Below are 23,929 nucleotides of genomic sequence, written 5' to 3' on the forward strand. Positions count from 1 at the left end.
TTAAAAAAAATAGACAAGGGAGTTAGAATAGAATCGAGGACTCTAGCTGGTCATCAAACTCGACTGCTCGAGGCTTTCTAATTTCTGTTATTCTGGTGGGTTGGGTTGGGCTCAAATTCTCCTTTTTGTACAGAAGCAAATAAAACATGGAACAATGTGCGGACCAGATAAAACATTTTCAGATACTTAAAACAAATATAGATGATCAGATGAATATGTGTGGAGTTCTTATGGCGTTCTACATATCGGAAGGAAAAAACGTAGCCTATCACTGTGGTTGCATGGCCTGGTGTGCTCATTGTGGGCCGCAAATGTAACCTAATGCTGTTGTAGCGGCCGCCTTTACGGAAATATGAGGGCATCACATGATGCGACAATACCAAGCAAGGATCAGGAGGACTTAATATCTTATACCGTTTCATGTTGGACAATAGTACTAGAGTATGTACAACACTATTTGTGTTTATTTTTTTCATTATTAATATATTTTTTTCATAATAAATAAAGTGAGTTAGCTATAAAAGTGATGACATATAATTTTTGTTGTGCATGCAACATTACTTGAAATATTACAATGCTTAATACCCCTAAAAAAGTCTCTTTGAACTTTGATTCTGCCGAAGGTATTGGAGGGTTTAACTTTAAGAAACAGAACAAATCATTTGCATTGTACACTGCTAACTTTAGGATTGTGATTACAGATCCGAGGAAAAGTTGTTTGCAGTTATGTTTGAGATCGTAGTTGTAAAACTCATGGTTAGTTTGACCTTGTAAGAAAATACTAGCTCGCTGTCATTATTGTCAGGACGAACACAGAAAAACAACGGGACCTTCCAACAATTCATGCTTTAAGTTCAATTTATAATTTACATAATTATTACAAGCAGTGCATAGAAAATATAAGGTACAGTTTAAAAATAAAAAGGCAAGAGGTTTGAGACGGCAAACGGTGAAGAAAGATGAAGCTTCAATGGAACACACAAGAAGTTGAATTCAAATTTTTAAGGGTAGGTTTCAGAGGGTGGGGCATAGGTATGGGAACCAATGAAGACGTCACCATAAATCAAACCAGCCAAGCCTCCTCCGATCAATGGGCCAACCCAGTAGATCCAGTTATCAGCGAAGTTTCCACTAACAACAGCTGGGCCGAATGAGCGAGCCGGGTTCATTGAACCACCGCTAAATGGGCCAGCAGCTAAGATGTTGGCACCCACAATGAACCCAATAGCAATGGGTGCAATGACGCCCAATGAGCCCTTTTTGGGGTCAGCTGCAGTTGCATACACAGTGTATACCAACCCAAATGTAACAATAATCTCAAACACTACACCTTGGAAAGCGTTCACACCAGCAGCGAGTCCGTGGGTTGGAATGCTCTGCCAATATCCAAAACAATATCATATCAGAAAATGTTATTTTATACACTTCTTCATATTTCATACTATTGTACTTAATACATATAAAAATAGTAGGTAATCTTTTTAAAAACATTTAAAATATTTATAATACCATCTTAAAATATGATTTATACAAATACCTTAGCGGTGATCAAACTGAGAAGGAGGGATGCGACGATAGAACCCAACAATTGGGCAATCCAGTACAAGAAGCCGGTTAGGAGGGTGATGTTGCCTCCAATAGCCAATCCAAATGTGACAGCTGGGTTCAAATGGCCACCTGAGATGTTGGCTGCGACGGCCACTCCCACAAATAGGGCCAATGCGTGGGCCACAGCTACTGCCACCAGGCCCGTTGCATCCAAGGCTGCATCTGACGTCAGCTCGTCTATATAATACATAAATAATCACTCCATCATTACTTGTACTCTTGTGCCAATATTACAATTTTTTATTAGACATGACAGCATATACACATGTGGCTATCACCAAAAAATGATATTATTCCTTCTTTTATAGATACTTTTACCAACTTTATTACTTATTTTATAGTAAATGAGATAACTACGAAACTATTATTGTCATTTAGTTTGATCATACTGATTTCATTAGTTGCATTAAATCAATTTTAATAAACTAATTAAACATGTTCATACTAATTATTTTAAATATAGTAAATTATATTTGACAAGTTTTTTAAATAATGTTGTAACTTGTCGATAATTCAAATGGAAACGAACACAGATTTTTTAAATAAGATTTTGGATTTGAAATTCGTTAATGAAAATATATGATTAAAAAGGAAAATTTATTAAAGGTGATCAAGATAATTTTTTTTATTAAGAAGATTAATCATAAAAGTATATGATTTAAAATTTAATGGGACTACTTGATTAATAAAACATGTTGAAATAAAATTATTTTAATATAAATAGAATACATAAAAGTAAACTACTAGAGTCTATTTAACAGTGAAAAATTAAAATAGTAAATAAAATTTTAAATTGAAACTCATGTTATCTTTATAATTTCAATAAATAAAGAATACGCGAGGTAGGTGTATATTTATGTACAACTAATTTTCGTATTATATATCATATTCTTTTTTTTTCACATTGTATAAATTTTAAACATATTATCAATATTTACAGATTTGATTCCTCTGCATTAAGTAAATACGTATGTTCTTCGTTGATTAAAGTTAGTTAAGATTATGAAGTACTTTAATTCAAATAAACAATAGATGCAATCATAATTTTTACTTTACACATTTATAGAAATTATTAGTTTTGAGACTTCAATTATTGTAAAAAGTTATAACGATAATTGTAATAATAGTTTGAAAAAATTTGAAAGAGTAAGTATGGATTTTTCCAGAATTATATTGCAATTTCACGTACGCGCGTGCTCATCTCTCCCTTCTCGTTGACTCGTGCAAACCAACTTAAATTCCCGAAATTCTCATGTTTGCGATGTCCATGCATGGATCGAAGAAAGCATGTGATGTCCTTTATATATACTTCAACTAGTTAAAAACTTTTCGTGCAGACTAACAAATAATGCATGAATCCATAACGTTATGTGGTTAACACTTAACAGGCTTAAATTTTCATGTGCACAACTTTTGATTCACTAATGTATAATTCAAACACCAAAACTTTTTCTAACCGATAATTTTTGTTGACTAACATTATTTTAATATCGACAAAAATCAAACTTGAGAATATGATCCCTCGTGTTTCATATTACCGAGTTAAGAGACTTGGTTTCAAATATCTAAGTTAAATATTATTTCCAGATGCTTCTGATAAAAGTTAAATTTATTTGGGTAATTTTAAGTATTTTTAAGAGTTTTTTTTTTTTAAGTGAAAACAACTTTTTAGTTTTAGTTGAAAAATTCTTAAAAGTATTTGAAGTAACTCTTAGTTTACTAATTTACTATAAATAAGGATGTTGGTTAATTTAGTTGATATTATTAAATTTGTATCCTAAAACACTTACTGTAAGCGATGGCTGATCCAACACCAGCGAAGACGAAAATGAGAGTGGCATGGAACTCTGCGAAATAAGCCTTGAGAGAGGCAACGCTAAAAGAGTCACTAAAGCTACCAAGATCTATCTTCACCATTTTGGCTCTTCACTACAAAACCAAAACCTATCTTGCTATTAACTAGTGAGGGTGCTTTGTCTCATAAACCTTTGCTTAGGTTTATATAACAAGAATTTACATAAATATATTCGATGTGATTGTGAAGGGGTGGCCATTCCTAGCTGTCCTCACACCGACCATGGTCCACAAGAGTGGTTGGATAACTCTACATTAATAATTTAGGACTTAACTATAACACCATACCTTTCTCTTTTCCTTATTTTAAAATCCCTACGCTTTGTTTTTGTGTTTATTTTATTCATCATGAGCTCAATAGTAATCAAATAAAAACATTGAACAATAAACGAGGAACTTTAAAAAAAAGAAAAGAAAAGAAAAAAAAAAACTGGATGGATAAGCATCCTAAGCGAATATATTATAATACTCAACTCCATTTCCATTAAAAAAAATCGTTATGCAAGTCGTCGTTTTCCATAATGAACAAAAGGAGGCTGAAATTAAATGATGATGATAACTATTAGTATTTTCCACAATGACAGATATGAACAGGAATCCTTCTCGTAATAATTCGTGGCTCATATACTTCAAGATTGTCGTCCATCGGTATAAGGTACTACACATGCTCACGTTTATATTCATTGACTATATATATTAATAAGGGCAGAATTTTTGTTTCCAGATGTACACATATGAAGACAACGTTATTTGATTGGCAATTTGGAATTGTTTAATAAATATATATATGATGATTATTGTAAATGATCAGTAGTGGTTGGACGGCTTAGTGGAATAGTTATTCTAGCTTGATGTGTCTCTTTTTGCATCCCCTTTTGTAGTTAATCTTATGAATGGAGAATATTCTGGATGCGTATGCATTTTGATTCTAGTTATTAATTAAAGTCAACACATATGGTGTGGTAGCAGTAGCAGTAGCATAGCAGTAACATCCATCAATGAATACCACCAGCAGTGGCAGCCTGAGCACTATGTAGCCGCCCAGGCCCCATTTTTAGAAGACAGAAAAAATAAAATTTAGTATACATAAATATTAAAATAAATATATATAACTAAATTATATAAAATATTATAAAAATTAAATTAGATATGATAATTAGTACTCAACTGATAGATGATTTTTTTATTTCTCGACAAAAAATTATCTACAATTTTAGAGACAGAAAAAAAATTAAAAATTACCTATAGTTGTGGTTATACATGTGGAAAAAAAAAAGTGATATATATATATATATATATATATATATATATTTCTTTTACTTCTTTATCTTCTTTTTATTCTATTAATCATGACCTTTCAGGCTTCATTTGAATTTCAAAATTATTAAATCACGAATTTCTGTTTGTTAATTTTAATGAGTTTTTTTTATAACATGTCATCATTATTAATTTTTTCATTTTATATTAATTAGTCTATAAGGATTTTAACTTAGTAAGTGTGTATTTAGTTATGTTGTTTATACCTTTGAGTTTAAAAATTGAGAAGTGATATATGTAAAATTTAAATAATTATATAGGGATAATTTTTCTGTTTACCCTTGTACCGAAAAACTCGAGTAAGACCGACCTGTGATACAAGACATATGGTATTATAATTGTTATACAACTATTGAAAATAGTTTTGATTGGTTCAATTGATTTGACATGATTAATTGTTATGCGAATATTAAATGTCAAGTTGACATTTTTATTTATATACTTTTAGAAACTCTTGTTTTAGGTCAAGTTGGGGTTTGTTAATATATATTTTTAACAAATTTATTGGCGAATTACACCTTTAGAAGTATCTTAGCAAATTCGAGCTGTAAATTGTTAACAGTGTGTTTCTTCTAAAAAAAAGTGAAAGTTTAAAATTAAAAATGAATACAGATATAGATTGAATTATATTGGTATAATTAACACTAAATATTATATTATTAATAATTTTATAATATAAAAAAAATATTTTATCGTAATTAAATTATAATTTTATATTACTTTATATTTTTTTTTCAAAATTATGTAATAATAAGAAAGAAATAAAAATTTTGACATTTTTTATATTTTAAAAACATTTATTCATCAATTTTATATATAAATAAAGTATTAAATAATTTTAGATTAATATAATTTTTTAAAATATGATTTACGTGAAATAAACTTTAAATTGAACAGTGAGTTAGGATGAAATTATCAGATAAAGTACATTAATCAATGTAGGTTATAGCAATGCAATTTGATATAAGGGGTCTTGGTATTTATAGGCTCTGCATGAGACCCTTAGTGAGAAGATGTGTTGGAGAGTTATGGCATTCTCTTGGTAGGGGTGCTACGAGGTAACGAGGCACAATGGGACACTCATTATGACATTTTCGTGGTCCAAGATGATAGCCATCGAGGCTCGCTTTCGGATTCAGCCCATTAGATTAGGCCCGACTCAAGGTCAATTTTGAAATATATATATATTCGATAAACACCAGTTTATATATAATAAAAATTATATTTATGACAATAATTTTAAGATTTAAATATATTTTTTTAGGAGAAGATTTAAATATATTTTTAGTTCTTACAAAATTGATATTGATTTTGATCCTTTTAAAAAAAATATATTTTTTAATTTTTAAATATTATTTTTGACTCTTGTAAAATAATTAAATTTTAATTTTAATCATTGTAAAATATTTCTTTTCTTTCATTTTCATCTCTTTATAATTTAAATTAATTATTTTTTAGTCTCTAATGATAATTTTAAGATAGATAAATAATATTTATTTTATCAGTAATAGTTATATGTAACATTTAAGATGATTACTTAATTTTTTAATAAATAAAAATAGTTAAAAAAATATCACATAAAAATAATGATTAAAAATAATAATTTTAATTTTATAAGGATGAAAAATAAAAAAGAATTATAAAAATTAAAATTAAAACTTGTTAATTTTATAAAGACTAAAAATATATTTAAGTATAATTTTAATTAAAGAAATCTTATTAATTATATTTAAAAATATATTAAATTAAAATAAATAATTTTACTTAGTATATTATCTTTTACAACAACATATATTATGTATAGTTAATTAGTTATGTTTTTCAAAGTTTACAAGGAACATATGCACTTAAGATGGAGACATACTAGAACTTCACAAATAATATCTAAAAGAACAAAGATGATAGAAGAAATAAAATAACAAAAGTATAGAAAAATAATGTTAAGAAAATGATATGTTTGAATGTTTAACGTCGTATTTTAAAAAAAAAAAAGAGAGAGAGAGAAGTAAATAGCCTTTAATTATCAAAATAATTATATATAATCAAATCAATATAAAGGAAATGTTAATAATTCTTTTTAATTAGAAATGAAACTTTTTATAGATTTTAAAAAAACAATAACAAATTAAAAAATAGATATAATTAAAAATAAAAAATAAATAGTATTTAAGTATCTTATCAAAAATAGAAAAATACAATTATGTTCAAAATAAAGAGTATAAAGAAGATAAAAATATTTATTTAAATACAAAAGAATGTCATTTTTTTAAATAAAGATTATAAAGGAAAATATAATATTTAAAATATATATACATATATATATATATATATATATATATATATATATATAAATATAGAGGGAGAGAGAAAGAAAGAATATGTAATAAAAGTGTATTTTGTTAAAAAAAATGGAAAAAAAAATAAATAAATAATAGTCTTTCAATTATAAATAAAAATAATTAATAATTAAAATGAAAACTCAACTATAACTTAAAAAAAAAAATTATTACTACTTTTAAGACTATTATCATTCACCTTTGCAGCCATTATCGTGATATTTATGAGTATCTATATTTTGAAATTGTATTTTTTTTTCTAATTCACAATTATAAGTAAATGGTATATATTGATTATATAAAGAGATATATATTATCAATTAATAAAAATTGTTATATGTGACGAGTTTGTTAATTATAATAACTATTTTAAATTTTTTATTATTATTAATTTATGTTGTTACGATGGGAGTATATCAAACTTACTATCATTCTAAAAGCAAAGTAAAATTTTTAACCCTAATTCTTCTTAAATAAATTATTTGAAATCTAAATCAAGTCCCAAATGGGTTAAGGAAAGAGAAACATAAAAACAATTTTAGAGTTTTGTTGGTTTTTACGATAAAAATAAGCAAATTCATGAAAGTGAATATTGTACTCCCTCCGATTTTTTTTCATAGTCGTTTCGTTTTGTTAGAGTTTGTTGTTTTTTTTTCATTGTCATATTACTAAAATTAATGAGTTATTAATTTTTTTCTTCCATTTTTACCCTTGATAATTAATACATGTTTCCTGAAAAATGTGTGTATTTATTTTTAATATCTACCTAATTTTTCTCTAACTACTCATATAAAGTTAATGTGCATTTATAAGAGCAATATGTTCTCAATAAAATACTATAAAAAAACAAAAAAAATGACAACTATTTAATAGAGTAGTTCAACAGTCTAAAAATGCAAAAAAAAAGAAGGGTAAAATAGGAAAATAAGTAATAAATATTTTTGAAAACTAAAATATCAATGATTTCCTTAATTTCCGTGCAAAACCTTAAACGACTATGAAAAAAAAACGGAAGGAGTAGTGGAAAACAGAATTTAAAACGGAAAAATGATTGGCGGGTGAAGGAGGAGCAACACTTGCATTTGAAAAGCGAAACGAATCCGCATTCCAATTTCTGAGAGTAGTAGTACTTTCCATTTTCATGTGTATGAGAGGAAGTGGGTGTTAACGAGTACACGAATTAAATCTTGCATTGAATGCGCCCAACCACTCCATGCTCAACGAATTCAATTCCGATCACTATCTCTGATCATCGCAGTCTTTCGGTAACTATTGCTATTTATTTCACTTCACATTCTTTTTCTCTTACTAGCCTTTCACATTTTTACTTTATTTTTCCCTTTCCATTTCTGCTTTGTGCTTTATGTGTGCTGCTACGTTGTATATGAGAACAACAACAACAACAATGCGAGAGTGAGGGTTACTAGAATAGTTAAGGATTAATGATGGGTGAGTTTCGCTTTCATAATGTATTTCACAAACACGCTGATGCAGAAGTGGCTCTATATGCAGATTCTACGGTCCATTCTAGACACAGGCGCTCTAACAGGTTCTTTTTGAATTGGTTAGATTGGTGTGAAATTTAGTTATTGGCGTTTTTCAATGAAAATTGTAAGTTTTTCTCTATTTTTGAGTTTTGGATTCAAGGGCATTATGAAAAATGAATGATAGGCTCTGACTGAATGTGTTAAAGAAATAACGATTTAGAAAACTTGGTTTGAGTACTTTTTATGTTGTGGTGAGAAGGGTTGATTGTAAATGTTGATAATGTACTTATGTTTTTAAGTAAATTGGGGTTGTCGTTTTGAGCTGCTTCGTTTTTGTGTCGTGACATGGCATGTGGTTTTTTCTGCACTTCTCAGTGCTTCTGACAAGAACGTGAAATTCTCAAGAGGTGGTGTTTTGCATTCCAAAGAGAAAGACAAGGATGAATTTATTGTAAGTTGTAGGATTACATATAAATTTGATCTTTCACTTTTCAAGTCATGTCTCTAAATTCTTAGGTTAAAACAATGATTACATTCAACATGCACTATGTATTGTGATTTTGAATGTGAAAGTAATTCATTTTTCATGACTTTAATTGAACAGGCTTCACCAACTTCAGTGAGGGCTTCTAGGTTACCAAGTCCTTTACATGACTACCTCACCTATATGAACAAGAATACTTCTTCAAGTCATAGAGCATCCTTGGAAAAAGATGTCAGTTATATTTGGATATATAGTGACTCTTATCTCTCATTTTTGTTTGGTGGAATTTATCTCTGGATATCTAGATTCTTAACTTAGGTATTTCTTGTGAAGAATTATGTTCAAGTTTGCAGACTGAGGTGACTCGGAATGACACTATACTGCATCTTGGATTTCTCATCTTTCCCCCAAAATTGATTTGGAGCCTTGAATACAAGTTAGAAACACTTTTAAGAGCTTCTCTACCGAAAATAAAGAGTATTTTTCAGTAGAAGATTCTCAAAAGCACTACTAAGCTTGTATCCAAACATGTTTGTTTTCTTCTAGTTTTAGTTTTCTAATGCAAAATAAAACTTTAATTTAGAAGTGGGGGGAAAAACCACAGGATTTCCAAGTTCCAACCAACGACATGACTTTGAAAGGAAAGAAGTTGATTATATGATATTGGAACTGATTGATATAAATTAATGTGTTTCATAGAACAATATGGAACACTCTTTTCGCAGGTTATAAGTTTGAAAATACTTCATTGTGGGATCTGAGATGCAATTCTTGAAGACCTGAACCGGAACTGACCTTTGTCAATAATGTGTAATTTAGAAGCATTTTAAGATCCAGAAATCACAATGGAAAAAGAAATATAAAAAATATTATATGGATATAAGCAAAGCATAAGAAATCATAGTGTGTATCATTTTGGGAAATGCATCTTCTGTATTTTATCTCTTTCATGAATTCACATGGTCATAGCTTAGAAACATGAAGGGCTTTAAATTATGGAAAGACAACGCCAGATTGTGTAGGTTCTTATTTCCCGTAAGATGGCCATAGCTTAGTATTTTACTGATGACCAAACCACATGATGTACTGATTTGCAGGTTGAGCAGCTACAGATACACCTACAGCAGGAAAAATCTATGCGTATGCTGCTCGAGAGAGCAATGGGCCGTGCCTCAAGTACTTTATCACCTGGACACAGGCACTTTGCTGCTCAGGTAGTTTGACATTTCCTAATCAGGAAGTGGGCCTGAGCACTGTTCAAACTTTAAGCTGTTAAGATAGCAGGGGAAATGGTAGGGATATAAACCATTCTTGGGCATCCAACAAATAACTTAAGCTTTCAGGTTAAATTGGTCCTTGACTTCTGTCTCGTGCAATTCTTTGTACGCACAGTCTTGTGACATTTTATTAAAGTATTTCAGTTTCACAAACTTGACTCAACATAAAATAAGCCATTCAGGCTTTTATAAATTATTAGGACCAGAGGAGCTCATTCTCATGTAAAGGACTGTAGCTTGTGATAAGCATAAAGGGACACTTCACTTGGATTATAAATTTTGATCAACCTGTATAATCAACAATGTGATATTTTTCATGCAAGTAATGGCCATAAGTATTTGTTTGTTTTGTAGAAATTAACTATTTTTTGCTTTTTTTTTTCTCCTTAGACAAAAGATTTAATTACTGAAATTGAGTTACTTGAAGAAGAAGTTACAAGCCGTGAGCAACATGTGCTTGCCATGTACAGAAGTATTTTTGAACATTGTGTTAGCCGGCCACCTTCTGAACAAAATTCTGGCGTGGCTTCACCGGCTCACACAAAGCATGAATCCAGGAAGCATCCAAGTATAATTTCAAGTGCTTTCTGTTCATCAAAAAAGTTTCCCCTGCGGCCCTTGCATGCTCTGATTTCTAATAATGACTTGAAGAATAGAATCTTTGGGTCAAATTATGCTCCTTTATCATGTGGCAAGGGCAAAGTTTATCTAGGAAAGACTTGTCTTGATTCCACCAAGGTATAATATATTGCTGTAGTTGCTCCTTTCCTTTGTTTTTTCAGTGAAATATATGCATTAGTATCCTAAAGATGCCCTTTTGATATTTGCCCCAATATGTTCACCTTAATCATATATCAGGTTCAAGAGAATTTTTCCACAACGGAGAAAACTCCAGTATTGCGAACTTTAAAAGATCATCTAAACCAGTGCCCAAACAGGCTTTCTGAGGAGATGGTGAAGTGTATGGCAACTGTATATTGTTGGCTTCGTAGTGCGTCTTCTGTAAATACCGAAAAAAGTAAGTCGACTTTATTATCTAGGTCATCCACTCATGCTGTACGGCAAAGACATGTTGCAGAGGATCGAGACTGTTCTTGCAAATCAGTTGTGGAAATATCTTGGATAGCAACTCGCAAACGTCATTCTTCTCATGCTTCTTACGCCATGGACAACTACAGGTTGGTTCTTTAAGTATGATAGCTTCAAGATGATGTTACAAATATGAATACCAAGATGCTTCTCATGCATTTATAAAGAGTCTTAAGTTGGTGTCGTACCTTGAAATCATTTCCTTGTTCGGAAAATTAGAAACTTGATAACTAATAGTTCTATGGCCATCATAGGAAAAGTAATTTTCAATTGCCCACTGTTATATATTTGGGCAAATCCCAAAACTAGTATTTTTTCTTTTAGAAAAAATTCTGAAATGTGTAAGGTGTGTCTGTAAAAGATAACTTCAAAAATAGAAGTTATGTTTCAAAACATAATATTTTTTCTTTTTATATATTTTTTATTTTACATAAAAATATTGTTTTAACATTAAAAAAATAATAATGAAGAAATCTTGCTTTTGAGCCCGATTTATGCTTAAAAAAAGTCATGATTTCAATCACGACTTCTACTTATTTTTTTTTTAAAAATAGTTATGTATTGAAACTTGACTGTCATTTTGAAGTGGAGTTTATATGATTTATGATTATTTATTTATCAATATACTAAAATAATCATCATGAAAATAACTTGTGTAATTTTGTTTACATTAATATTTTGTAATAAAATATAGAATTTTTTTTATAAAATTTACTGATATTTGTCCTTTAGACAAAAATAATAATTAAAAAGTGTAAATAATGAAAACTAGAAAAATTAAACAAATAAAATAATTTGTACTATAGAAAATGAAGGTTACTAACTTATTAAGTGTCTATAAAAGAAATTTTGAATGTGCAAAGATAAATCATAAGTTTTCCATAATTAGGATGCATATAAATGTCTTGGTTTTCGCACCTTTGAACAAAAAAATTATAATTCATTTGGAATTTATCTAGTTTATTTATTATCTTTGTCTCGTAACCACAATGACTTTTTAGTTGTTAAATTCATGATTAATTCAATCAAATTTTTATTATCCACTTATATCAAATTTTCGATTTTAGTTCTATTTCTTGTCTTCATCAAATGCATAGCATGTTATTGCCATGCATGTCTTGTACTTTAAGATAATAGCATAAACAAGTGTTAAAATTAGAGCTACAATTTTCAGAAGAAAAAAACTGAAAAAATCTTGCCCGATATGATTTATATGAGAAGATTATATAAAAGTTATAGTAAAAAGAGTTCGTCATGGAAACATTATAGTCGGTTTAGTGGTAGAGAATTGATGCATAAGATCCTGTTTGATAGATAAAAATAATAATAATAATAATAATAATAATAATAAATAGTTCATGTTATGAAGGATGAGCATGAGTCAAATAATAAAAACGGAAAAACATCAAGAAAAATATTAAAAAAAAGGTATTAAAATCCTTAATATAGATGGAATTCCTAAAAGTTTCACTTTTGAGAGAACACGACAATTTTGCATTATCTAAACCGACTGTTTTTAATGGAAGGATATTTCAGTTCTAGTTTATGCTTACTTGCCATTCTCGTTCAAGCACACCCTAGATTCTTATGATTGAATTGCGAACTTAACCCATTCTTGTACTCATTTCCTTCAGAGTACTAGTTGAACAACTCGAAAGGGTGAATATCAGTCGAATGGAATGTGATGGACAAATTGCGTTCTGGATCAACGTGCATAATGCTCTTGTGATGCATGTAACATTCACACTCACATGACTGATTTTTATTTGCCAACTTTCAGCACGTATAACTTTCTTTTACTGTTAACAGGCATATTTAGCGTATGGAATTCCCCAGGGCTCTCTCAAGAGACTGGCCTTGTTTCACAAGGTACTTTATTTCTTAAATTTCTTTATTTGATTGGATATTTTCCTTAGTCAGAAGCAAAGTCTCTCAAGTTTTTAGATGTTCTGAAAAGTTTTTGATGCAGAGATTATCTAACCCTTCAAGAATGTTATTAAAACTTTTGAAGGATTATACTTTCTCCGAGGTGTTCTCCCCAAGCCAATCATTGTTAGTGCGATGCCTAGACCAGGAGCCATACCCAAATAATATTTATGTTTTTATCTTAATCCAACAAATTACAAAGAAATAGCCACATTTACAGAGAACATCAACTAAAATCTTCCTTGTAGGAAAAAAAATAGTCTCTCATGCACTTTCTCTTAACTACTTGTTAGCATTTACAAGGCTTAAGTCACCAAAAGGCGTGTAATCTAAAGTTGCTATCGTATTTGGAGGACATTTAGATTCCGTTGAGAAGTAACTTTAACCTGTGATGTCATAGTCATACAGTTGTAGCACTTCCATTTTTCTCATTGGTACAATCTTATTCGTATTCCTTTTTTTGTTGATACATCATGGAAAATATGAAATAACGAGTACAACTGTGTATTGTAGGCTGCTTACAACATTGGCGGTCATATCATAAGTGCAAATGCCATAGAACAAGCGATATTTTGCTTCCGAACACCCCGCATTGGACGGGTACTCATCTGACCCTCGTGTAAAAACATGGACTTCTCTAAATATATGAAAAGTTTCCCAGTTTTATGGATGCATTTTAATGTTGGAACTTGGAATATTTCGATTGGTTCAAATACTGCAACTCTTTATATATTTTCTGTTTTGAGGTGAGGGTTATAACTTATAAATCACAGGCTTTTCTCATAATTTGCATCTGCTGCTTGCAAGTTGGTATTCTACAACATTGATTTAACAATCACCATTGATCTTGTAAACTTAAAAGGCTATTTAATGGTAAGGATAAGAAAGGTGGTTCGAAGTAGGCTATGATGTAAGTTGGATCTAGTGTTTGGTACATGCTATATAATCTTAGAAATTGAGTTGGCAAGCTTTATAATCTCTATTTAAGTCATATTTCTAATCTATATGAGACTAAACCACCACTTTTGAGGTTGCAATTAAGGCAACCCCCAAAGAGGTTGCAATTAAGGCGGGCTCGAGGTGGACTGCAATTAAGGCACTTTTCCAATACTCTCCTTCACACCTCATGTTATTGGCCCAGTGCATGGCAAACACATGTGACCTAACAATAGATTTGGAATAAGTTCTAAAAACATATTATATTAGAGTTTGAGTGTAATTTAATCTCATAAAATTGACTTGTAAGGTGATAATCACTCATAAACTCTATTTAAGTCATATCTCTAATTCATGTGGGGACTAAGCCACCACCCTTGAAGCTTCAATTAAGACAGCTCTCAAAGAAACCGCAACTAAAACAAGTTAGGGACTTAGGGGTGATCGCAATTAAGGTGACTTTGCAACATATAACATAGTAGGTAAGAATATAAGTAGTACATAAATAACAAAATTACCCTTATGAAAAGAGGGGTTGATAGTGGTGGTGGCATCAATAGAAGTACAAGTGACAACAATGATAATGGTGATGACAACAAAAGTGAAAGAGCAATTGTGCAATGCGAAGGTGAGGATTGAAATCACGTGTCCTTGTTTTTTGTCCCGGCAATTAGAATTTGACACTTGGTTAAAAAAGTAAGACACTCCTGATTGTTAGATTTTGTTGCTAAAGTGTTATTTTTTTTTATTGTGGGACAGAGAACGGGGACGTGTGATTTGGTTCTGCGAAGATGAGGTGAAAGGGAAAACAAAAAAAATTATCTTATCATAATGCTTCCTAACCCAATACCATATAAAACTGAACCTAACGAACAGCAAACGAAGAGCTTATCCTGTTTGACTAACTCACTAAGCGAGGGATCACAAAAGAATTGGACTGTTTCCTTTATTCCTTATCCTAAGAGCATCTGCAATGGGGGTTGCTTATAAGCAACCCCCATTGGAGATGCTCTAACTACCGAAAGGCCCCATAGGGTTTACTTCTCATCCGGAAAGAGAAGAACACAAGTACTGAAGTACACAACTCTACAAGAAGTTTTAGTGTAATTCTTTTCGGCGAGTGAGAAACTTAGAACTCCATTAGGACCTAATTTCTTTTCCTTGTATTATATTTAAAAAGTTAACATAATTGGAAGTGGAAACTTCTAATACCAATTTTTATGTTAGGATGGCATCTAATGTTTCATCTGATTATTGTTTTTGTTTATCAAACACAGTGGCTTGAAAGCTTTGTGTCTGCTGCCTTGAGGAAGAAAAATGGTGAAGAAAAACAGCTTATCAGCTCAAAATTGTGTATTACTGATTTCCAACCCCTTGTTTGCTTTGCTCTTTGCACTGGAGCATTGTCAGATCCTGTGGTAATTTTTCTTTCATTTACTTGTCTCAAAGGAATTGCAGTTTGATATCATTGGGAAAATCTGATGTTGTTTGTGTAGGGGGTTGCTCTTGTTACTTCCTGCTCTTTGATACCCTGATTTTGAAGAGTTGATCAAGACTTTTCTTGTTACTGTGCTGCAGCTAAAAGTCTACACTGCGTCAAATATAAGAGAACAGCTGAATATTGCCAAGAGAGAGTTTCTCCAAGCAAATGTAGTTGTGAAGAAGTCAAGCAAAGTTTTTCTCCCCAAATTGGTGGAAAGATTTTCTAGAGAAGCATCAATCCGCTTAGATGATCTCCTTGGATGGGTCATGGAAAGTGTTGACAAGAAACTGCATGATTCAATAGAGAAATGCCTTGATCGTAAATCCAATAAAAAGTCATCTCAGATCATAGAATGGCTGCCTTACTGTTCTCGGTTCAGGTACATGTTCTCGAAGGATCTAATAGACAAGCCATGGTGGGTATAACAATATAATATCTTAGGAATGTAGAGGTTCTTTTTAGGTTTGACTGTTTGAGGTCAGCGAGGAAGTTAACTATAGGTGTTAATAAAAATTTTCGTGTACATTTTGACACAATATTTTTGCTTGTGTTAAATATCGTACTCTTACTACCTAAATATTTTGATAATGTAGCCGCACGCCTAACAATTTGTGTGGACAAAGCTTTCTTTAACTTGAAAGTTGTAGAATAGAATAATAAACGGCAGTTTCATGTTAGATAGGTGTGACCAGAGGAAAGGAACAGAAATATTGATATTAGTACAAGTCACTACTCCATAGGTAATTCGATACATAGACTCTTAAAAGAATTTGGATTTAATAATGTGAGAAGTGGAAGACGTAATAAAGATCGTGGAGTTCTATGCTGGAATCATAGTTCAAATCTGTCTAATTGTTGTGCTCTATCGCAACTAAAACGGTGACATCTGAACATTGATGAGCAAAATATACTTGGATTAAATGGCTGAAAATTTGTTTGGACATAATAAATTGTTTGGAATTAGTGCTAAAATGTATTTGTTGATAAATAAAGAAATGAAAAGTAAATTGTACTTTATTATCTTGAGATTTGTTGAAACAGTAATAAATTTAAATTTTACAGATAATTATTTTAATCTTGTATGTTAAAATCAATTTATACATTTTACTATATTAGCATAAAAGTTAGATGAGAGGACTTTCGTAAAAATTAAGTGCACAAGTTAATTATAATTTTTTTTTTAAAAAAAAAGTTCATTGTTGTGTTTAGCTACACATTAAGGAAAGACTAATGTGTAAGCAAATATAACTAGCTCTTATGGATTTAACGTGAAAAACAAAAACATGTGCGTTCCAAAAGTGTCCAAATAAGCACTTTTTCATATTTTTATTAAGTGCTCATAAAGGAAAAATTATTAAAATAAGGTCATATTTATCATTGAAAATTACTTATTTATTTATTTATTGAGTCTTATTTATACGACTCGATCAATGATGAATGCACTCAAATTATCTATATTTAATTTACATCAATTTCATACTACTAGATTCTTTCGAACATTAACTCGAGGCTAATAATATTAAAACTTCCATTTACCAATTTATATTACTTCGTAATTACTTATAATTTTGATTACTGAAACTGTCTTATTATCAAACTTTTTACTGCCTAGACTTTCATATTTACGTATTTATCAGTCATGGAATTCGGGCTGTAGAAAAAAAAGAAGGAACACGTATTGCCTACAAAAAACATGAATGAAGGCGTCACAGCTACTCTGAATTGCAACGTGGGATCATAGTAAATTTTCCTATGATTATAGGATATCATTTTATCTTTCGAAGGTATTTATTGACCATATCCAAGAGTCGGTGTCAATATCCTTATCATAAGTCACATGATTTAAGTATCTTGAGTTTATTATATATATTGGAATGAGTCACACAAGTCGTAGGAGTAAAATAAAATTAATGAAATGGAAAAAAAAAGAAGGTATTGCTCAAACTTTAGGGATCTCCCTAAAAGTTTCTGACTAGAAATGCAGTGACCACTACACAAAACAGGGCATTATACCATCCAAGTCATCCACGGTGTTGAACGGAAGCAACTCAGCTTCTATGCAATGCCTCTCACATACTGGTCCAACGTTGTATTGAACAGCTCACACCTGTGAAAACCCATCAAAAGTTTATATAATCAAAAAAACTTTGTTGTCATCAGAAAATGTATGAAAACATAAGATATAATCCTGAAACCATCATATTAGCAACAAATTAACTTAGATCAATAACATGATGAGACACAAGGATGGTGACAGGATGTGATTGTAAATAAGTAAACAAATTCGAACATAAAGAGGTCTTCCCCAAATTTGTTCATTGACTAACAATGCACAAATATAAAACAGGTCAAACAAATCCTCACTTGGGCGAGATGGTTAACCAGCCGAGTCTTGGCAACATTAACAGTGCTGGGAGTTAAAAATAATGTCACAAAAATGATGCTTTCTTCACTAAATATATTATGATATTAGCGTATGTTTCTGCACCATCAACCATAAAGTTTAAGGGTACTTTGGTTTCCTATTTCTTCTGCACTTACTTTTTTCTGTGTGAATATGTTTTGCTTTAAAAGTTTAGTATTTTATCCTTTAATTGAACTAAACAGAAATTTAAAGTAAAAAGATGTTCCAGTAATCACATTTATAGACATATTTTAAACAGTTGGCATATGAACTTTCACCCAAAAACAAAAATAGATCAGATGATAAATAAAAAACAATAGCTACATTTATTATAAAATATGAATAACAAGTTAGACATAATTTAGAATTTCAAATATAGATCTACTACACATTCTGAGGTTATATGATGTTGCAGAAGATAAAATCAAAGAAATCAAGCATATAAAATCATAGCAAAATGTGTAAGTGAATAAACTGCAAGCCGAATATATATCATGAATGAACACATTACCCACTAGCCAATGGTATGAACTGGATTATGGCCGTACTAGTCCACTGGCTAGCTGACAACCAATGGAGCATAGCAGTAGAGCATAAAAGGGTGTGTCCACAAGTAGTTGGCCTAGTTAGGAGGCAATAGTTACTGGTGAGTAGGGGGGTAGGTTCTATGCTGATTTACTGTATCAATATAAATTATCAATAATTAGTTTGTTTTCACTATATAGAATATAGGAATAGGAACTAGGAAAAGATTATGACTTAGTGAAATTTATGGATTTAATATACTTAAAAAACTATTTTCATTGCTATTGGGCCTCCTCATGAATCGGGAATTCGGGATTAAAGCAATCACCATATGCATTGAAGACACAGAATAATGCCAGTTAATGATGGGAATGTCCATGGATGACACTATGAAACCACATATTTATAGGACAAGTATGTCGTTCTTCTTTAGGTAAAAGGAAAAGTATGTCATTTATGGGGAAGTATAAATTCCATTACCGAATAGGAGATCCAGGTGTATAGAGTGGATTCTTGACAACATATTCAACATACAAATTGTAGATATACTTTAAGGATTCCCGTAGATCACCAGTTCTAGGATGAGTCACCAAGATGATCTGCATAAAGCAAGGACAGGGTCACAATAGGAACGTCATAACAGCCACCTATATTTGAATATTGCTACATTGATTTATTTTCCAGACATTTTAATTTCATTAGATAATATTTATGACTGTGTGCTGCAATATATCTCTTTAATTGCTAAAATAGCTAGCAGTGTTACTAGTGTTAAGTAGTCCATCTTACTAAGCACAACTTTTAAGACAAAACTTTCTAAAGGATAAATTTAGTGAAATCCACCAAACTCAAATCCACTATACCATTTATGCCTACAAACTAATGCAGGAGCAAGACAGATAGGTAATAGTGTCATATAAGCATGAATGCAACTATTCCAAATCAAAACCTCGACTAAATGCATAATGAACAGTGAGAGAATAGCATTATAATTCAGTCAATATACCTAACATTTTTTCTGGCCAAAATGGGATTATATATCAGACAAATACAGAATAAGTGCCAAACAGCTATAATTATCAATGAAGAAATGAGCAAAAGCCAAGGTGCAAAACGTTTCGACACTAACTTCAGAATCAGCAGTGACTTCATCCATACAGCTCTCTAACAATAATAACATACAAGGGAAACACAAATATTATTGTAGCTAACCTTTATGCCAGAAGGACTTTCCATGAAACTAAGTTTGTATGTATTAGTGCGGAAACTGTGAAATGAACAACCTTGACCAGGTAACTGAGGCATACCAAGGTTTCCTTTCTCAACAGCACTGCACAACAATTTAGAGTATAATGAATTAAACTTACCAGTGCAATGTAAAAGATGCAACATATAAATTCCTATAAAATTACACAAAAATTCCATCATACAATCCATGACTTATTTATCACTATTGTGACAGTAACTCAGTAAACACATTAACATAATCAATTACAAATTATAACTATGCAAAGCATAAAATATTTAAGTAATAAAATATGGTATAAGGATAAGGACAAGAGAAAAATATAAAATAAGGATATAGAATGACTGAAGCATCAGAACAAACAAAATTTCCAATTAAATTCTTGGTAATAAAATTAATTGAAAGTGATATTTATGGGAATGAGGCTTGCTTATTATGAGGTCAAGGACAGTCATACAACATCAACTTATCCACATGTTAGCAAGGTATACACTGCAAAAACTGTCCTTCATTGAATCAAAACAGGAGCTAGAAACTTTGTGTGTGTTTGGTTTAGCTTATTTTGAAGAAATAATTGCTTATTTCTGCCAGCTTTCCAAGAGAACTATTAAAAAATAAGTGATTATTTCTCTAGAAATATCAAAATAACTTGCTAGGCAATGTGGCAAATTTTGCAACACACTCTGTAACATAAATTTCCATTAAAATTCCTTTCATCAAAGAATAAGGGCATAAACAATCTCCAAATTACTTTTAAGGAGATACGTTACTTCGTGTATTCAGAACATAATCATGGAAGTAAAACTAAATAGTACATATGGGAATAAATTAGCTGGAAAATGAATTGGCATTTATTCAAAATCCAAGAGACAGACATACCTGGTGGGGTCCATCTTGGCAGTTAATGACTTCAGAGAGAAAAGCAGACCAAACATTAACTTATGGTCTTGCTGAGCATCCAATGTCCGCAAGGGGCGATTCCACTCCCTATAGAGCAGGCACACACCATTCCTGTTGAACACATACATCATATGGCCATTGTTTCCTGAAGCTGTTGGAGCAGGAGGTGAAGGACTTATCTCAGACCCCCCAAAGAATTGCATTCTTGATCAACAGGGATGAAGAATAGATTGATATTCACAGAAAAACCAAATCCCTGACACATGCTAATCAAATTAACACAGTACTTCACAATTTGCGAGCAAATGCCACGTACACAAGGAACAGGTACACAGAATTGGATCCCACAAAATTAAGGGCAAAAATGGCATTGGAAACTAAATAAGAACATATTGCAAGAGTAAATATTCCCCATAATTCATTCCAAACATCATCACTTGTTTGGATCATAATGATGATTAGCCACCATTGTCAACTTATGCATATCTCTGACTATATAAGATTATAGAGCTTGGAAAACAAAGGCCGGTCCCAAATCAATTTTGCAACATCCAGATTTCCAGTTTCAAAATCAGCAATGCCACAACGGACAATATTTCATCAAAGTCAAAAATGAGAGAAGGACAAAGAATTTCATGGAGTGTGAAAAGCAGATAGGGACTAGAGGCTCGTCAAGAGATTACTGGCAAGGAGCAGTGATGGTGGTGCGTGCCTAAGGTTTGGGCAAATGTGAATGTGGATTCTCTTCAGATTTGGAGCTACCAAAATCACTTCACTTCAAATTGGGGTTGAACACAGGTCCATTTAGATTGAATTTGGGATCAACCAGGAACCAATTGTGGTATAACTCCTCAGGCAGGGGAGGCTCAGGTTCCTCTTAATCTATGATTTTGACCCAAATTGACTCAACTTGGTTTGATTCAGGACAAACCAAGTCAGATATTGGGTTCCCTGGCAAGAGAGGGGATTGCAAAATAATGGAGGAAAAACTGAGAGAAGTTGTGTGTGTGATGGTGAGCATTCAATCCATAATGATTATCAGTTCAATTGAAGAAAAATAAGAAGTTAAATACATAGCCATGAATGTCTATATTCTCACTCTCCAGTGTTCATATTAGAACAAAAGTAGAACAATCAGAAACAGATACACAGTAAACTATCTATAGAATTTGTTTAGATACAAGTTAAAAACATTGAGAACTTCTCTACTGAAAATAAAAGATAAATAAATAAATAAATAAAAACTTTTTCCAATAGAAAACTCTCAAAAGCACTAGTAGCTATCCTAACAGACTTATAGATACTCGACGAACGCCCACTGGGGAAAACTCAATGTCTGCACTTACTGATATTTGATCAAGGCAATGCTCAATATTAAAAATTTATACATATTTGTTCCAGTAGATCTCTTGAATTAAATACAATCTCAGCAACTTAATATGCAAAATAGAAATCAATTGTCGACGGCTCAGTCTAGTTCTAGTCTACAAACCACAATATACTCACACACATGGATTAAGCCTTGTTTAGGTAACATGTAAACAATCAAAAACATCCACACAAAAAAATTATACGAGAAAATGCAATTGCTACTCAAAGTAGATCGAAGATTATGTTCCCTATCAGGAAACAAACTTCATTATGCAATAAAGCCCTCTAGATGTATGTTAATTTACTCTCTCTAACACAAAAGCCTCACCGTCAGGGTAATTTGAGCGCAGAAAAAAATAAATAAATAAACCGAACGAAGACGAAGACAGAGGCAATTGAACCTCACCGGTGGATTTGAGTTCCGGCAGATCGACTTAGGGTTCCCGGTGAGAGCAAAGAGGAAGAAAAGAGTAAGTGCCAAACTGAAAGTGTGGGAGTGGATTCTTTGGGTTGTTTGCGAAGAAAAAGCACCGAGTGAGTACTTTTCTATTTTTTTTTTAGGATGAGAAAATTGCCATGTTTATTTAAGTTTTTTAAGAAAATATTTTTTAAATAAAATAAACATTTTTTAACACTTAATTTCACTTTTAATCTCTTTCACAAAGACCCAATTTTGATCCTTAAAAATATTTAATACAAATAGAAATTAGAACAGGACAGGATCAAACCAGATTTTAAATATATAGTTGAGACTATTTTATAAAATTAAAATTTAAGTCAAATCTATTATTTATTATAAATTTTTTTTATAAGTTTGATCTGACATTTTTTAAATTTGATCTAACTTACTAGTCTATTTAAATTATTAATGTTAATTAAATTAATAAATTTAATTTTTAAAATCAATAAATTATTTTTAAAATATAATTTATTTAATATTATTAAAATTTAAATTTTAAAAGAAATATATGAGAAAAATTGAATATTTTATGTTGAAAGGACAATTCAACAAAAATATAATCATGTATATTGATGTACATACATGCACAAATCGTAAACTTATAAACCTGTAATAAAAAAATTGTATAAAAAATATTTTAAATATTGATAATTTATTTTTATTTATAAATTTATTTGTTTATTTATATTTTTAATAATATATAATAATTTTTTTTATCATATTATATAAATAAATAGACTAGCTTATCAGACTTAACAAATTTTTTTATAAGTCTAAACTTTACTTTTTATATAAATAATTTTTTTAAAAATTTAAATTTAGCCTTTTTATTAAATAGGTCACTATTTAAAGTCTAGTCGTTTCTCATCTTTAATTACAATTTGGTCCATAATTTTTAAAATTAGGTAATGTTAGAATTTGTTACACCATTAATATGTCATTTAGATTAAATAAAAAATATTATATCAACCGATTCACACATCCAAATGTTAAAAAATCAATTATTATCAATAAAAAATATCAAATAACAATTACTCAATAAAATTACAAAAACAATACACGTATTTGGATGGAGAATCAATGATATTTAGCTGATAATCATCTTACCTACTTGTGTTAATAAAATAATTTATACATTAAAGTTTTTTTTATAATATTTATTCAATATATAGTTTCTTATTTTTATTAAAAAGATTAAAACTGTTGTAAATAAAATATATATAAAA

The 23,929-nt window shown here is 30.6% G+C and overlaps 3 protein-coding genes across 13 annotated transcripts; 1 reads left to right on the forward strand and 2 right to left on the reverse strand.

Annotated features, from left to right (window-relative positions):
- Positions 1 to 831: 831 nt before the first annotated feature.
- Positions 832 to 3,602, reverse strand: LOC109801218 (putative aquaporin TIP-type RB7-18C). Its single transcript, XM_020362236.3, has 3 exons — positions 3,399 to 3,602; positions 1,538 to 1,785; positions 832 to 1,376 (listed from the first exon to the last, which is right to left on the reverse strand). The coding sequence occupies exons 1-3, from the start codon at positions 3,523 to 3,525 to the stop codon at positions 1,002 to 1,004; spliced, it is 750 nt and encodes a 249-aa protein (XP_020217825.1). The 5' UTR covers positions 3,526 to 3,602; the 3' UTR covers positions 832 to 1,001.
- A 457-nt stretch (positions 3,603 to 4,059) lies between these two features.
- LOC109801530 (electron transporter, putative (Protein of unknown function, DUF547)) lies at positions 4,060 to 16,419 on the forward strand. 6 transcript variants are annotated; one of them, XM_029271816.2, is made up of 12 exons: positions 8,118 to 8,380; positions 8,628 to 8,664; positions 8,978 to 9,053; positions 9,207 to 9,317; positions 10,184 to 10,300; positions 10,754 to 11,101; positions 11,222 to 11,541; positions 13,087 to 13,186; positions 13,262 to 13,321; positions 13,892 to 13,978; positions 15,592 to 15,732; positions 15,893 to 16,419. In XM_029271816.2, the coding sequence occupies exons 4-12, from the start codon at positions 9,270 to 9,272 to the stop codon at positions 16,220 to 16,222; spliced, it is 1,551 nt and encodes a 516-aa protein (XP_029127649.1). In that variant the 5' UTR covers positions 8,118 to 8,380; positions 8,628 to 8,664; positions 8,978 to 9,053; positions 9,207 to 9,269; the 3' UTR covers positions 16,223 to 16,419. The 6 variants fall into 6 exon arrangements, with proteins under 6 accessions (XP_082923069.1, XP_029127649.1, XP_082923068.1 ...); XM_083066943.1 differs by lacking the exons at positions 8,118 to 8,380; positions 8,628 to 8,664 and adding an exon at positions 4,060 to 4,117; XM_083066942.1 differs by lacking the exon at positions 8,628 to 8,664 and having other exon boundaries at positions 8,207 to 8,380.
- A 1,216-nt stretch (positions 16,420 to 17,635) lies between these two features.
- LOC109801217 (SNARE-like superfamily protein) lies at positions 17,636 to 22,808 on the reverse strand. 6 transcript variants are annotated; one of them, XM_083066944.1, is made up of 6 exons: positions 22,650 to 22,808; positions 20,852 to 21,128; positions 19,939 to 20,056; positions 19,207 to 19,325; positions 18,713 to 18,823; positions 17,636 to 17,904 (listed from the first exon to the last, which is right to left on the reverse strand). In XM_083066944.1, the coding sequence occupies exons 2-6, from the start codon at positions 21,073 to 21,075 to the stop codon at positions 17,853 to 17,855; spliced, it is 624 nt and encodes a 207-aa protein (XP_082923070.1). In that variant the 5' UTR covers positions 21,076 to 21,128; positions 22,650 to 22,808; the 3' UTR covers positions 17,636 to 17,852. The 6 variants fall into 6 exon arrangements, with proteins under 6 accessions (XP_082923070.1, XP_082923074.1, XP_082923072.1 ...); XM_083066948.1 differs by having other exon boundaries at positions 20,852 to 20,983; positions 22,650 to 22,797; XM_083066946.1 differs by having other exon boundaries at positions 20,852 to 21,023; positions 22,650 to 22,795.
- Between the last annotated feature and the right edge of the window lie 1,121 nt (positions 22,809 to 23,929).

The sequence above is a fragment of the Cajanus cajan genome, chromosome 11 (genome assembly GCF_000230855.2).
Source record: "Cajanus cajan strain Asha chromosome 11, NIPB_CcT2T_4, whole genome shotgun sequence".
Classification (NCBI taxonomy): Eukaryota; Viridiplantae; Streptophyta; class Magnoliopsida; order Fabales; family Fabaceae; genus Cajanus; species Cajanus cajan.

Excerpts from the sequence above, each read along its gene's own strand:
- LOC109801217 (XM_083066944.1), bottom strand. The coding sequence starts at position 21,075 with ATGCAATTCTTTGGGGGGTCTGAGATAAGTCCTTCACCTCCTGCTCCA. Across the intron at positions 19,326-19,938 it reads AAAGTCCTTCTGGCATAAAG|ATCATCTTGGTGACTCATCC; the intron begins GTTAGCTACAAT and ends TGCTTTATGCAG. Across the intron at positions 18,824-19,206 it reads ACACCTGGATCTCCTATTCG|GCCAACTACTTGTGGACACA; the intron begins GTAATGGAATTT and ends CCTCCTAACTAG.
- LOC109801530 (XM_020362622.3), top strand. The coding sequence starts at position 8,558 with ATGATGGGTGAGTTTCGCTTTCATAATGTATTTCACAAACACGCTGAT. Across the intron at positions 8,665-8,977 it reads AGACACAGGCGCTCTAACAG|TGCTTCTGACAAGAACGTGA; the intron begins GTTCTTTTTGAA and ends TGCACTTCTCAG. Across the intron at positions 13,322-13,891 it reads GACTGGCCTTGTTTCACAAG|GCTGCTTACAACATTGGCGG; the intron begins GTACTTTATTTC and ends TGTGTATTGTAG.
- LOC109801218 (XM_020362236.3), bottom strand. The coding sequence starts at position 3,525 with ATGGTGAAGATAGATCTTGGTAGCTTTAGTGACTCTTTTAGCGTTGCC. Across the intron at positions 1,786-3,398 it reads TGGATCAGCCATCGCTTACA|ACGAGCTGACGTCAGATGCA; the intron begins GTAAGTGTTTTA and ends TGTATTATATAG. Across the intron at positions 1,377-1,537 it reads TCAGTTTGATCACCGCTAAG|AGCATTCCAACCCACGGACT; the intron begins GTATTTGTATAA and ends GGATATTGGCAG.